At 38.3% G+C, this 13,821-nt stretch overlaps 1 protein-coding gene across 3 annotated transcripts in view; it reads left to right on the top strand.

The window, feature by feature from the left end:
* The window catches only part of LOC150080006 (histone H4-like), a 35,295-nt gene extending 29,235 nt beyond the window's left edge, over positions 1-6,060 (top strand). For all 3 annotated transcript variants that reach the window (XM_090383834.1, XM_090383833.1, XM_090383835.1), the window contains exon 4: positions 5,576-6,060. In XM_090383834.1, the coding sequence (XP_090239960.1) occupies positions 5,576-5,893 (318 nt within the window). In that variant the 3' untranslated portion in view covers positions 5,894-6,060. The remainder of the gene's footprint in view (positions 1-5,575) is intronic.
* The last annotated feature ends 7,761 nt before the right edge of the window (positions 6,061-13,821 follow it).

The raw sequence follows: 13,821 nt of genomic DNA, 5'->3' as shown, positions 1-13,821 counted from the left end.
AACATCAACAGTTGGTCCCACTGTATAGAATTTAAATACTGTCTCAGACCATCATAGTTGCCTTGACGAAAGCAAAAACCCTTCCCTTTACCCCTAATGGTAGTTACCTCTTTGAGTAAATCCCACTTCAGCACACTGTGATCACTGCCACCTAGTGGTTCATTTACCTGCAGATTCTTAATGCATGAAGAATCACTACTGATAATCAAATCACGAGTATTACTCCCTCTAGTTGCCTCCCGAACATGCTGATATAGAAAACAATCATCCAATAAATTCACAAAAGCCTTGCTAGTGTGTGAGTGACTTACCTACAAATTCCAGTCAATATCTGGGAAATTAAAATCCCCCATTATAAGACTCTCTGATTTACTGGCCCACTCTATTTGCCTGTACAGTTTTTTATTATATCATCAGAGTCATTAGGCCTATAGCACTCTCCTACTCTCAATTTTGATCTTCCAATGCTTATGTCACAGGCCCCTCTGTAGCCAGGTGGGAAGGAGCAACAGTGCGTAGCACACACTTTTTGATTAGACCGGGGTTCGAGCCCGTCACCACCAAATACTTAGGATGCGGAAAGATCAGGGAATGACCACCACATATCCCGGAGCAATATGGCTCTTAGTTGCTAATGCTCCTAAAAACCAAATAATAACGTAACAACAACAGCTTATGTCAACTGCTTCACTTCCTTGGATTTTATGTGTTTCTTAACTAATAGCATAACTCCTCCTCCTCCCATCCTATCCTGTCTATCCTTTCTGTAGATGTTGTACTCCCCAAATTCCAGTTCTGCATTACTTATATCTGTGTGACACCACGTCTCTGATATCCCAACAATATCTGCCTTTGATGCTTTGAGCAATACCTCAAATTCATCAAATTTATTTACCAAACTCCTAGCATTGGTGTACACGCAAGTATACATGCACCTGTTCGTTTTCTTGGCTACCCTAACACAACCCATGTGTTTACTTGTACCCCAATGGCTCCCAGCAGTCTCTGAAATATCCTGCATCTTATTTTCCACGCTGCTGCTCATTCCAATAGAAGCAGTGCAAGAATCACTTTCACCTCTGCCAGTGGCTACTGTTAATCTGTTAGTCCTTGTATCCCCCCAATCTAGCAGTTTTCCGACACACCTAACACTGCCTCGATAGCATCAGCAACTATTCTTGCACCCTTTCTATTTAAGTGTATCCCATCCCTGTAGAAGCAGTCTCTCCTGTTACCAAGTTCAGACCAGGCTGAAAAAAATTCTACCCCTTGAGCCTTGCACAATCTTTCCAGGGCCGAATTGATCGACAAGGCTCCCATCATTTACTCCCTCCTATCGTGTCTGGGCATAATTGCAGACACTTTCAAGACACAATAGGAGGGAGTTTATGATGAGAGCCCTGTCGATCAGTTCGTCCCTGGAAAGATTGTGCAAGGCTCAAGAGGTAGAATTTTTTTCAGCCTGGTCTGTACTTGTTAACAGGAGAGACTGCTTCTACAGGGATGGGATACACTTAAATAGAAAGGGTGCAAGAATGTTTGCTGATGCTATCGAGGCAGTATTAGGTGTGTCGGAAAACTGCTAGATTGGGGAGATACAAGGACTAATAGATTAACAGTAGCCACTGGCAGAGGTGAAAGTGATTCTTGCACTGCTTCTATTGGAATGAGCAGCAGCGTGGAAAATAAGATGCAGGATATTTCAGAGACTGCTGGGAGCCATTGGGGTACAAGTAAACACATGGGTTGTGTTAGGGTAGCCAAGAAAACGAACAGGTGCATGTATACTTGCGTGTACACCAATGCTAGGAGTTTGGTAAATAAATTTGATGAATTTGAGGTATTGCTCAAAGCATCAAAGGCGGATATTGTTGGGATATCAGAGACGTGGTGTCACACAGATATAAGTAATGCAGAACTGGAATTTGGGGAGTACAACATCTACAGAAAGGATAGACAGGATAGGATGGGAGGAGGAGGAGTTATGCTATTAGTTAAGAAACACATAAAATCCAAGGAAGTGAAGCCAGTTGATATCGCTGGACAGTGCAGTGTCGAGTCAGTTTGGTGTGACATACGCATTGGGAGATCAAAATTGAGAGTAGGAGTGTGCTATAGGCCTAATGACTCTGATGAGTATAATAAGAAACTGTACAGGGAAATAGAGTGGGCCAGTAAATCAGAGAGTCTTATAATGGGGGATTTTAATTTCCCAGATATTGACTGGAATTTGTGGGTTGGTCACTCACACACTAGCAAGGCTTTTGTGTATTTATTGGATGATTGTTTTCTAAATCAGCATGTTCGGGAGACAAGTAGAGGGAGCAATACTCTTGATTTGATTATCAGTAGTGATTCTTCATGCATTAAGAATCTGCAGATACAGGAACCACTAGGTGGCAGTGATCACAGTGTGCTGAAGTGGGATTTACTCACGGAGGTAACTACCATCAGGGGTAAAGGGAAGGGTCATTGCTTTCGTAAAGGCAACTACGATGGACTGAGACAGTATTTAAATTCTATACAGTGGGACCAACTGATGATGTTACCAACAGCAAACTCAAAAAGGGAAGCATTCAAAGAACTCATCTTGGAAGCTACTAGGCTTTACATACCAACTAAGAAATATTGTTCAAGGTTCAGGCCTAAATGGATGTCAGATGACCTAATTAGACATATGGCAGAGAAGAAAAATGCATGGGATGCATATAAATTAACATGTGACACAGAAGCCTGTGATAAATATAAGTTGATCTGTAACCAAGTTACAAAGGAGATTAGGCAGGCGAAGGCAGATTACTAGAAATCTTTGGCAAGGGATGCAAAGAAAAACAGCAAGGAGTTCTTTACTTATGTAAACTCTAGAAGGAAGTGGATGAATCACATTGGTCCACTTGATATCGATGGTTCAACTGTTCATGATCCTGCTCATGTAGCTAACAAACTAAATCAATATTTTGCATCTACATTCACACATGAGGAGTTATTCAGGAAGGGGAATGCCATGGATGAAGTAAACCCTGGCAGTGAGCTAGATGATCTTGTAATAATTGAGAGTAAAGTGGAGGAGAAATTGTTGAAGATAAATACAAGAAAGGGACCTGGGGTGGATGGGATCTATCCAGTTATATTAAAGGAGGCAGCAAAGGAAGTAAGCAATCCGTTAGCCATAATTATGATAGCTTCCTTGGACTCAGGGGAGGTACCCACAGACTGGAGATGTTGAAATGTAACCCCAATTCACAAAGGATCAAAGGCTGGCACAAGTAATTATAGACCTTTGAGTTTAACTTCTGTTCCAGGAAAATTAATGGAAGCACATGTTAAAGAAGCACTGCAGGATCATCTTGACAAGAATTCAGTTATAGCTCAGACACAGCATGGTTTTGTTACGGGAAGGTCTTGCCTGATCAATTTGATTGGATACTATGATGTAGGCACAAAAGAATTGGATGCAGGGAATAACTTTGATATTATATATTTGGATCTTAGAAAGACTTTTGATACTGTTGCACATGAAAGACTGCTGCACAAATTGGAGCAGTGTGGCATTGGTGGCAAATTGTTGCTATGGATAAAGGGATGGTTGGGGGGGGGAAGACAGAGAGTGGTAATTAATGGACACTGCTCATCGTGGACTAATGTTATTAGTGGAGTCCCTCAGGGTTCAGTGTTGGGTCCATTGTTGTTTTCTGTATTTATAAATAATATTGGTGATGGTATATCAAGCTTAATGTCCAAGTTTGCAGATGATACAAAGGTTGGCAGGGTTGTTAAGGACGTTACTGACGCTATGCTGCTGCAACAGGATCTGGAAAGGTTGAGCAGATGGGCTGAGAGGTGGCAAATGAAGTTTAACCTTGACAAATGTAAAGTACTACATATGGGAAACAGCAACCCTAGTGCAACATATGAACTCTGTGGTACTACACTGATAGTGGTAGAGAATGAAAATGACCTTGGGGTAATTGTGCAGGCAGATATGAAGTTCTCTGTGCAGTGCAGACGGGCTGCAAGAGTAGCTCATGGTGTCTTATGAATGATATACAGGAATTTTGCTAGCAGGGGATAAGGAGGTGATTATTCCCTTGTATAAGGCAATGGTCAGGCCGCACCTTGAGTACTGTATACAGGTCTGGAGGCCTCATTTCAAAAAGGATCTACAGCTGCTAGAACGAGTACAGAGAAGGGCAACAAGGTTAGTGAATGGAATGAAGGGTTGCTCTTATGAAGAAAGGCTTAAGTTTTGCAAATTACAATGTCTGGAGACTAGGCACCGTCGAGGTGATCTGATAGAGGTGTACAAAGCCTTGAATGGTTTGAGCATGCTCAATGCTGATGGGATACTGCCTCTTGCTCAGAATAATCATCTGAGAGGGCATAAATTCAAATTGAGGAAAGACAAAAGTAGGATAGATGTGCGGAGACTTGCCTTTAGCCAGCGGGTATTTGGTTGGTGGAACAGACTTTCATCCCTTGTTGTGGAAGTTGATAGCCTAAATAAATTTAAGGCTCAGCTGGACAGGTATTTCGAACGAACGGAGGGGTGAAGTGGAAGAGTTTTTCTTTTTTTTTTTTTTGTTTTTTTGGCTGATGCTGCATAAGCTTGCTCTCTTGCATCAAATGCCTCTGCTAATGCTAATGCTAAAGTTATGTATTAATTAATTATGTTACGTTTGTAATCCAAGTCGTATATGTATTTAGTTAAAAAGTACAATTTAATTGACAATGAAGTTTAACAAGATTAATAGATTTTACTGATTAATTGACAATATTATATTATGTACTATACTATACTAATCTTACGCTATTTAGTTCGGGATATAACGTTGTATTGTATAATAATGGCGGCAAGTTACGATCGGTAAATCTACGGACACTTAACTATTAATTAACTTCCAAATCTCCCTGTCTCAATTCAGCTTGGTCTATAAGCTACTTATAGAAAATAATTTAATATAACAATTGGTCAACAAAGCGGCTAAATATGGCTAAAAAACTTCTCGTTCAGCAGAGCTGCAACTTGTAACACGTGGATTTGATACCCCTACCGATACTAAGTAATACCTACAAAATCTCTATCTAAGTTAAACTTTAAACTAAGTATCATAACTAGGAATATAAAGCTACTCTAGAAAATAAGTTAATATGCCAATTTAAGCTAATAAAACAGAAAAAACTTCTCTATTCCAGGAGCAAAACTTTGCCTGCACAAGGCTACTCTCGTTCTCTCCTCAGTGACGCAGGAATTTTTTTTTTTTATTTGGCTGCTGCAGTATAAGCCTCAAGCTTCCTTGCACCATATGGCTAATAATAATAAAAAAATAAATAATAACATACCAAATGAACTGAGGTTGATACCTGATATCTAAGCCTGCTGACCATAATGTCAGCAGGCTTAGATATCAGGTCAACCTAAACCCTATTAACACAATCTGTCAGCTCTATTAATACAGCCTGTATGTCTCAATTTAGAAATGTTAATCTCTAAATTAGAAATAAATATGAAAGAAAAGTATATATACTTTATTTTTAAGTTTATTTGTTTATTGATTTCATCCTTACATCTTTGTAGGCAGGACCCTCACACAGAAATCAAAATGTGGTTGGTTCTGAGAGAAGAGGCACCTTTAGACGTGGTTTAAAGAAACATAGAACTCACCAAACCATAAGTAAATCAATAATACGTAAGTTAGCACGTCGAGGTGGTGTAAGGAGGATATCTGGTTTGATTTATGAGCTAGTGAGGGAGATTCTTAAAATATTTTTAAGAGGTGTTATTCACGATGCCATAATATATAGTGATTTTAATAAAAGGCCAAAAGTATTTGCTTTGGATGTTGTGCTTGCCTTGAAGCGTCGGGGAAGGACATTGTATGGCTTTGAAGATTAGCAAAGTTTAGCAATTGCAAAATATATAATCTCAGGTTTCCAGAGATATTCTCATCCCCTACCATTTGTTTCTATTGTATTTTTGATTTCTTATCAAAAGTATATAGTAAAATCCCATTACAACAAATATTGTTTTATAAACATTTCACTATAATGAAAATACTTCCAGCTCCTTGAATTGCTTCCTTTAATAATAGTGCTTTTAAATGAAAGCACTATTTAAATGAAATAGTTCTGATAAAAATTCAGTGAAATGAATTATTTTAAAGTCCATCTATACATAAAATATATTTGATTTACATGGAAAGAAAAACTATATATCGAAATTGTGAATGGTTAGTGCAGAAATATGCAAACTATGGTTTTGTCAATTGTGTCTGAGACTCATTTCTTGAAACACTATATTGCGCACACATCCCATATTGTAAATATGACTAAGAAGGAAATAAAGAAGCAACGACAGCATTTCCTCAAATTGAAAAAAAAAAAATTTTTTTTAAAGAGATGGTAAAACAATTTAGTATCGACTCCCCCACCCCATATTTTCCACATTGTTGAATGATAATGCTCAGAATGATAATGTTGAATGATAATGAAATGATAAGAGTCACTTCCTTGATTCTTGTGACGAATTTTTAAGTGAAAACATTGCCTCCCTGTAACTTTTAGCATTAGTAGTAAAAAAAAAAAAAAACCTTTCCATTTTGCCTATCTATTCACTCCAAAACTTTGTCTAGTTCTTCCTTAAATCTATTTAAGCCATCAACTTCCACAACAACAGGTGGAAGTTTGTTCATCTCATTGATTAACGCCAAATGTACGCACATCACTTCTGCAGCTGTCTTTCTTCACTTTGAATTTATGCCCCCTCAAATACTTAATCTGAGCAAGAGGAAGAATCCCATCAGACTGAGCTTTGCTCAAACCATTTAAGGCCTTAAACACCTCAGCCAGATCATCTCGCAGGTGCCTAGTCTCCAGACACTGCAATTTGGAGAACTAAAGCCTTTCTTGGTAAGAGCACTTTTATTCCCCTCACCAATCTCATTGCCCTTTTCTGTACATGTTTCAGCAACTGTACATCCTTCCAAAAATGAAGCCACCATACTGTATGCAGTACTCAAGGTCTGGTCTGACCGTTGCCTTTATACCAGCATTTTCCAAACTTTTTTAGTCACGGAACACTTTTCATCTCACAACATATTCACAGAACACTTATGAAATACAAGTTTATCGTTGTCGTTATTTGGTTTTTTAGGAGCATTAGCAACTAAGGCCATATTGCTCCAGGGATATGCGGTGGTCATTCCCTGACCTTTCCGCATCCTCCATATTTGGTGGTCACGGGCTCGAACCCCGGTCTAATCAAGAAGCGTGTGCTACGCACTACTGCTCCTGCCCACCTGGCTACGGAGGCGCCTCAAGTTTAGCGAGTGCCAAAGAACTGTTCCTAATATTTTATTAGGAACAGTTCATCCTGATGAACTATGCATCAGGAGCAACTTTATTTCCAACATATGTAAAGCCGAAATTCAAATAACTGTCATTATACTTTCTGGTCTTTGGTCTTTTAGTTGGTTTTGGTCTTTTATTAGTTGGTTCCTGTTTTTTCACTTCAGATTTCTGGGGAACAAAAGGTTGCGATTGTTCATCCTCACTTTGAAGTGTGACAATATTGTGTTCGTTTTCATTGACCACAGTTGCACTACTAGAAGTACTTTGCTTCTCATTTTAAAGTTCTTCTTTCAACCACAAATCTATGGTCACGTATTTTAGTAATAATATTTCAAAATACTAATAATTATCAAAAATAATTTATACAAGGAAGTGAGTTTAATTATGATATCGGTTCGCTTCCTCCTCTCCTTCAACCTGTGTACTCCAGGCTAAATTGCATACGAATGGCATATAAGATCACTATATTGCTACTTTTTCATAGGCGTCATTACCTCTATGCATACTTCTCTATGCAAAGCCTGTCAAAATAAAGTGTTCCGTGGTCTATTTGATTATTAGTCTATGCCAGTGTATTAACTGAAAAAAAATTATGTTAAATATTATAACGATACAAAGGTGGTGTACGCTACAAATATTCAAAATTTATTTTTTTAATTATTAATTATGATTTTTCGCGGAACACAATTTGAGAAACACTGCCTTATGCAATGTTATAAACACCTCTTTATCCTTGCTAGAAAAGTTCCTGTATATCATTGACTGCACAATTAACCCCTGGTCTTTTTCATTCTCCACAACCCTGAATGTAGTACCACACAGTTGGTACGTTACTCTGGGGTGATGGCTATCCCTATGCAGTACTTTGCATTTGTTGATGTTAAACAGTTGCCACCTCTCAGCCCATTTGCCCAACTTTTCCAGATCCTGTTGCAGTAGCATACTGTCATTAACAACCCTGCCAACCTTTATATCATTTGCAAACTTGGACATTAAGCCTGTTATACCTTCATAAATATCATTGATAAATATAGAAACCAACAATGGTCCAAACACCAAACTCTGGGGGACTCTACTAATAACATTGTAGTCCCTGCATTTTACTCAGTTACTTATGAGCTGGATGTAGGGAACAACTTTGAATAGTTTATTTGGATTTTGGTAAAGCATTTGACTCAGTCCCTCATGAGAAGTTATTGTATAAGCAGGAACATATTTGGTATCATTGGAAAAATTTTAACATGGATTGCATGGTGGTTGGAGGACAGAAGGCAGAGGGTTGTGAATGATGGATATTATTCAGATTCGTGTAACATCAGAAGTGCAGTCCTCCAAGGACAGGTTCGTGTGCCACTGTTGTTTCTGATTTTCATTGACATCGATGAAGGGACACATAGCTTGATGTCAAAATTTGCAGATGATGTAAAGATTGGGACAGTAGTTAATGGTCAGCACAAAGCAGTGAAGTATGATTTGGATAGACTTTTGGAATGTTCAGAAAAGTGGTAGCTTTGTTTTTAATACAACAAAAGGCAAAGTCTTGCACTTGGCAAATAGCAACCCCAGAATAAATTATACACTTGGTGGGGTCGAATTAAAAATAGTAGGAGAAAGGGATCTGAGAGGTTTTTTTTATATGAACCCCAAACACGAGAGGTATTAGAACCTATAGTACTTCGTACCGTGCTTGGGTTGGAGGTTGAGAAGACGAAAGAAGATATTTGTTGACATTGGACTTGAACTTCTGTAGATTGTAATTTTCAGGAAATACGTATGAAGGAAGGGTGTTCCAGAAAACGGCAGTTGAATGAATAAATGAGGAAGATGAAAAGTTGGTTCTATGGGTTTGATGTTGGCTGGTGGCGGCATGTGTTCGGACTGTTTTGAAAGAGAGAGCGGGAATTATTGAAGCCAATTCAGAAGAACAGTGCCCATAGAAGTATTTGTAGAAGAGGCATGCAGCAGAAACAGTACGTCTATAAGACATTGACTGGAGAGAGACTCTGTTAGAGATGAATCATTACTTAACCTAACTGCCCTCTTCTGAATGGAATCAAGAAGCCTGAGAGAGGTTTTGGGGGCACCACCCCAGATGTGAGAACAATATTCCATGGCTGGGCGGATTTGCGATTTATACAGAGTGAGCAGCTGTTTGGAAGAAAATTAACGCCGAGAGCGAAAGAGAAAACCAAGTTTTTTAGATGCAGAGGAAGCAATATTTGTAATGTGCTTGTGCCAAGAGAGATTAGAAGTCAGGGTAATCCCCAAAAAAGATATATCATTTTGCCTAGAAATCGGAGTGTCACTAAAGATAAGCATAGGAGCAGAAGAATCCTTTTTGCGAGATATAAGACAAGACTGAGTTTTAGAAGGGTTGAAATCAACCAAGTTGTCTTTGCCCCACTGGAGAATTACCTGAAGATCGGCATTTAAGGAATTGGTAGCAGATTTTCGAGAATTTTAAGCTGATTGAGCAGGACAAGGTTTCTCAAAATGGAAAGTGGAATGCAATGTGTTATCATCGGCAAAACTATGGATAGGATTTCCAGTCAATGGAAGAAGGTCATTAATATACAAGAGGAAAAGAGTGGGGGAAAGAACTGAACCTTGGGGTACACCGGCATTAGTGGAGAAGTTAGAAGACAGAGAGCCATCTACCATCACTCTCATTGAGCGATCAGAAAGAAAACTGGATAACCAATTACTAAAAACAGTTGGCAAACCATAAGATGGAAGCTTGTTTAGAAGACCTTTATGCCAAACACGATCAAAAGCCTTTGAGATGTCAAGAGCGACTACTTATGTTTCACCGAACCTTTCCATTGAATTAGTCCATAAATGGGTAACCTAAGCCAGAATATCACCAGTGGATCGACACTGACGGAATCCATACTGGCGATCGTTGATCAGACGGAAGGTTTCTAGGTAGTTTAAGAGTTGGTGGTTAATTGATTTCTCCATTACTTTAGAAAGAGTAGAAGTAATTGCAATAGGACGATAATTGGATGGGAGGGATTTGTCACCCTTTTTAGGAACTGGCTGGATATGAGCAAATTTCCAAGCAGAAGGAAAAACACCTTTGGAATAAGGAAGTAAAAAAAGGTGGCAAAGAATAGGAGTAAGTTCAGGAGCACAGGTTTTGAGAACAAGTGGAGAAATACCATCGGGACCTGGAGCTTTCTTAGCATCAAGATTCGTCAAAATCCTTCTGAAGTCCTTTCGACGGAAGACCACAGGGGGCATTGAATGTTGCATGTTGGGAATTGTTTTACCAAGATCATTAATACATGAGTTAAGAAAAATGGGATGCTAGCAGGTCAGCTTTATCCTTGGCTGAAGTGACAACAGAACCATCTGGTTTGGACAGAGGTGGGAGCAGAGATGGGCAAAAGTTGCGGCCAATAGCTTTGGCAAGAGACCAGAATGTTCGGCTACCATTAGGGCAAGAAGCAAGTTTTCTACTCTTAGCCTGTTCAAACTCTAGTTTGGACTAATTAATAACTGCTTTACAATTGTTGCGAGCTTTGGTGTAGGCAGAAAATGAAACTGAAGAATTAGAAACAAGCCAATTACGATATGCAACATTCTTCTCTTGAACAGCCTTAGCACATTTATTGGAAAAGCAAGGTTTAGATAAAGGACGAGATTTTAAAGTGGAGTGTGGGATAAAGGATTCCATTCCTGCAAGAATGGAAAAGTTACAATACAGGCAAATATAACATTTTCTGAGCAGTATAAAACAGTTGGCCAGGAAAGCTTGCGGTGTCTTAATGATTTATTGAAGAGATAGGGAGATCTCTTCAATAAATCATCAATTTCGAGTGTTGGCATTCGAGGTGAGCAGACACGCTTCGTCAGGGCTCTTCAGTTTAGTGGATTGGATTACTGTTGTTTATTGCTTTTAAATATTTGATTTATTTAGTATATTATTGGATTATTTCGTTATAGGTTTTCCTGTATTAGGTTTTTTTTATTTTTTTATCATTGTTATATTCGTTTTTTTTGGGAAGCTAAAGTATGTCCAAGTATGGAGACCATCTGGGAAAAAAAAAAAAAAAAAAAAAAGGTCATGAGCTTCTTGAAAGGGTCCAAAGATGAGCATGTTGCATGGTGAGATTGGCAAAATGGCGACCATATGAGGAAAGACACTCATTATGTGGGCTCTAGAGTTTGGCAACTGGGCTTCTTTGAGGTTACCTGATTGAGAGTTATAATACCCTGGGATAAAATGAATGAAGGTGGAATTTTCACTGTTGTAAAGAATTCCAGAACTTGGGACCATAAATTCAAATTATAGGGGAGGAGGTTTAGACTATGTTTTTTAAAGATATTAAGCACTCAAATCTATGGTGGTATTATTGTTTTTTTTTCAGAATTGGAAATATATACATAATGGGGTTAAAAGTTTTGTGGTATTTTCTTACCACTACTTCAGTGGCAGCTGTCTTTGCAATATCACCATCGCAAAAGGCACTTCATTTACAAGAACTTGTACCAAAACAAGTTCTTGTGACTGATATTGCAAGACACCTGTCACCGAAGAAGTGGTAAGAAAATACCATGAAACGTTTGACCCCATTATGTACATATTTACAGCTCGGAAATAAACATATTAATACCAACCTAGGTTTTGAGTGCTTTATTATCTTCAACCACAGTTTCATCATCATCATCATCATCAGCCATTTTCAATCCACTGCAGGATGAAGGCCTCTCCAGCAACTTTCCAGTTCCTTCTGTTTTGAGCACTGGCCATCCATTTACTACTCAAAAACTCATGAATTTCATCTATCCATCTCCGCCTTTGTCTTCCAGGTTTTCTTCTAGCTCCTCTTGGGTACCATTCTGTTATTTTCTTAGTCCATCTGTCATCATGTCTTCGAGCTATGTGTCCTGCCCAAGACCATTTTAGTTCTTTAGTTTTGATAAGAATGTCCTTTACTTGAGTTTGCTGCCTAATCCATGTGTTTCTCTTCTTATCTAACAGTCTGATTCCCAATATAATTCGTTCCATTCTTCGCTGTGTAGTTCTTAGCTTCTCTTCCATTCTTTTGGTGAGTGCCCAAGTTTCACTTCCATAAGTCATGGTGGGGAGTATACATTGATTCATTATTTTACGTTTCAGACAAACTGGGATATTGCTCTTCAGTATGTGACTATATTTCCTGAATGCTATCCATCCAAAATTTATTCTTCTCTTGACTTCCAGCCATTTATCATTATTACAGCTAATAACTTGTCCCAGATAAGTATATGACTCCACCTTTTCAATTACTGCTCCTTCAATCATTATTTCCCTTTCCGTGGCATACTTGTTCATCATTACTTTTGTTTTAGCCATATTCATCTTTAGTCCAAAATCCTTACTAACTGTGCATAACTGATTAAGATTTTCCTCTAATTCTTTGGGATCGTGGCTTATGACCACAATGTCATCTGCAAATCGTAAATGGTTTAGGTACTCTCCGTTCACGTTGACTCCTTTCTGCGACCAGTCTAATCTTCTGAAAGCTTCCTCAAGGGCAGCAGTAAACAGCTTCGGAGATATTGTGTCTCCTTGTCGAACTCCTTTCTCGATTTTAAATTTCCTGCTGTCTTTGTCTAGTCTAATAAAGGATGTAGCACTCTCATATATTTTCTTCAAAATCATAATATATGGAGTATCTATGCCTTGTCTTTCCAGTGCCCGAAACATTGCCTTATGCTGTATGGAGTCAAATGCCTTTTCATAATCCACAAATGCCAGGCATAATGGTGTTTTATATTCATTTGCTTTCTCCATTAGCTGTGATATTACGTGAAGGTGATCCATAGTTGAGAATCCTGTCCTAAAGCCAGCTTGCTCTTTCGGTTGATTCTCATCAAGTATTCTTTCTAATCTGTTAGTAATGACCCTTGTGAACAACTTGTAGATATGGGATAACAAGCTAATTGGTCTATAATTTCCAATTTCTGATTTATCTCCTTTCTTATGCAACAAAACTATGATTGCATTATTCCACTGCTTAGGCATCACACCTTTTCTAATGCACTTTGTGAAGAGCCTTGCCAGTTTTTACCTACACAGTTTACCTACACATTATGCTGCTTAAAGGAATACCTTAGGTTTAGGTTTAGATTGTAGGAAGTTTTTTTTTTTTTCAGTGCAACTTGTGGCTTCCTTATACTATATGGCTACTACACTAGTGAAAAACCTCTGCAAGGATATTTGCAATGAAGGTGAAATGTGTTTTTTTTTTTTTTTTGCTACCTTTTTGGATAAAGCTTTGGCATTTAAAGGTGATCCACATTCTATAGGGAAAATCTCAAAAGAGTGTATTACTGTGATCATAGATTGTAATGCAGATAGTTCTGAAAAGTTGCCTTCATGATTAGAAAGTTTTTATATCCTCACTGTTTTAAGGGAGTTTAAGAAATTACTAGTAGAATACACAAGTAAAAAGATTTAGGTAACGGCAAGTATTTTCAATGAAT

The sequence above is a fragment of the Mastigoproctus giganteus genome, chromosome 10, assembly GCF_048544385.1.
Source record: "Mastigoproctus giganteus isolate SK-2022 chromosome 10, ASM4854438v1, whole genome shotgun sequence".
NCBI lineage: Eukaryota > Metazoa > Arthropoda > Arachnida > Uropygi > Thelyphonidae > Mastigoproctus > Mastigoproctus giganteus.
Note: the sequence above shows the minus strand (reverse complement) of the source record. Positions and strands in the feature narration are given on the sequence as shown.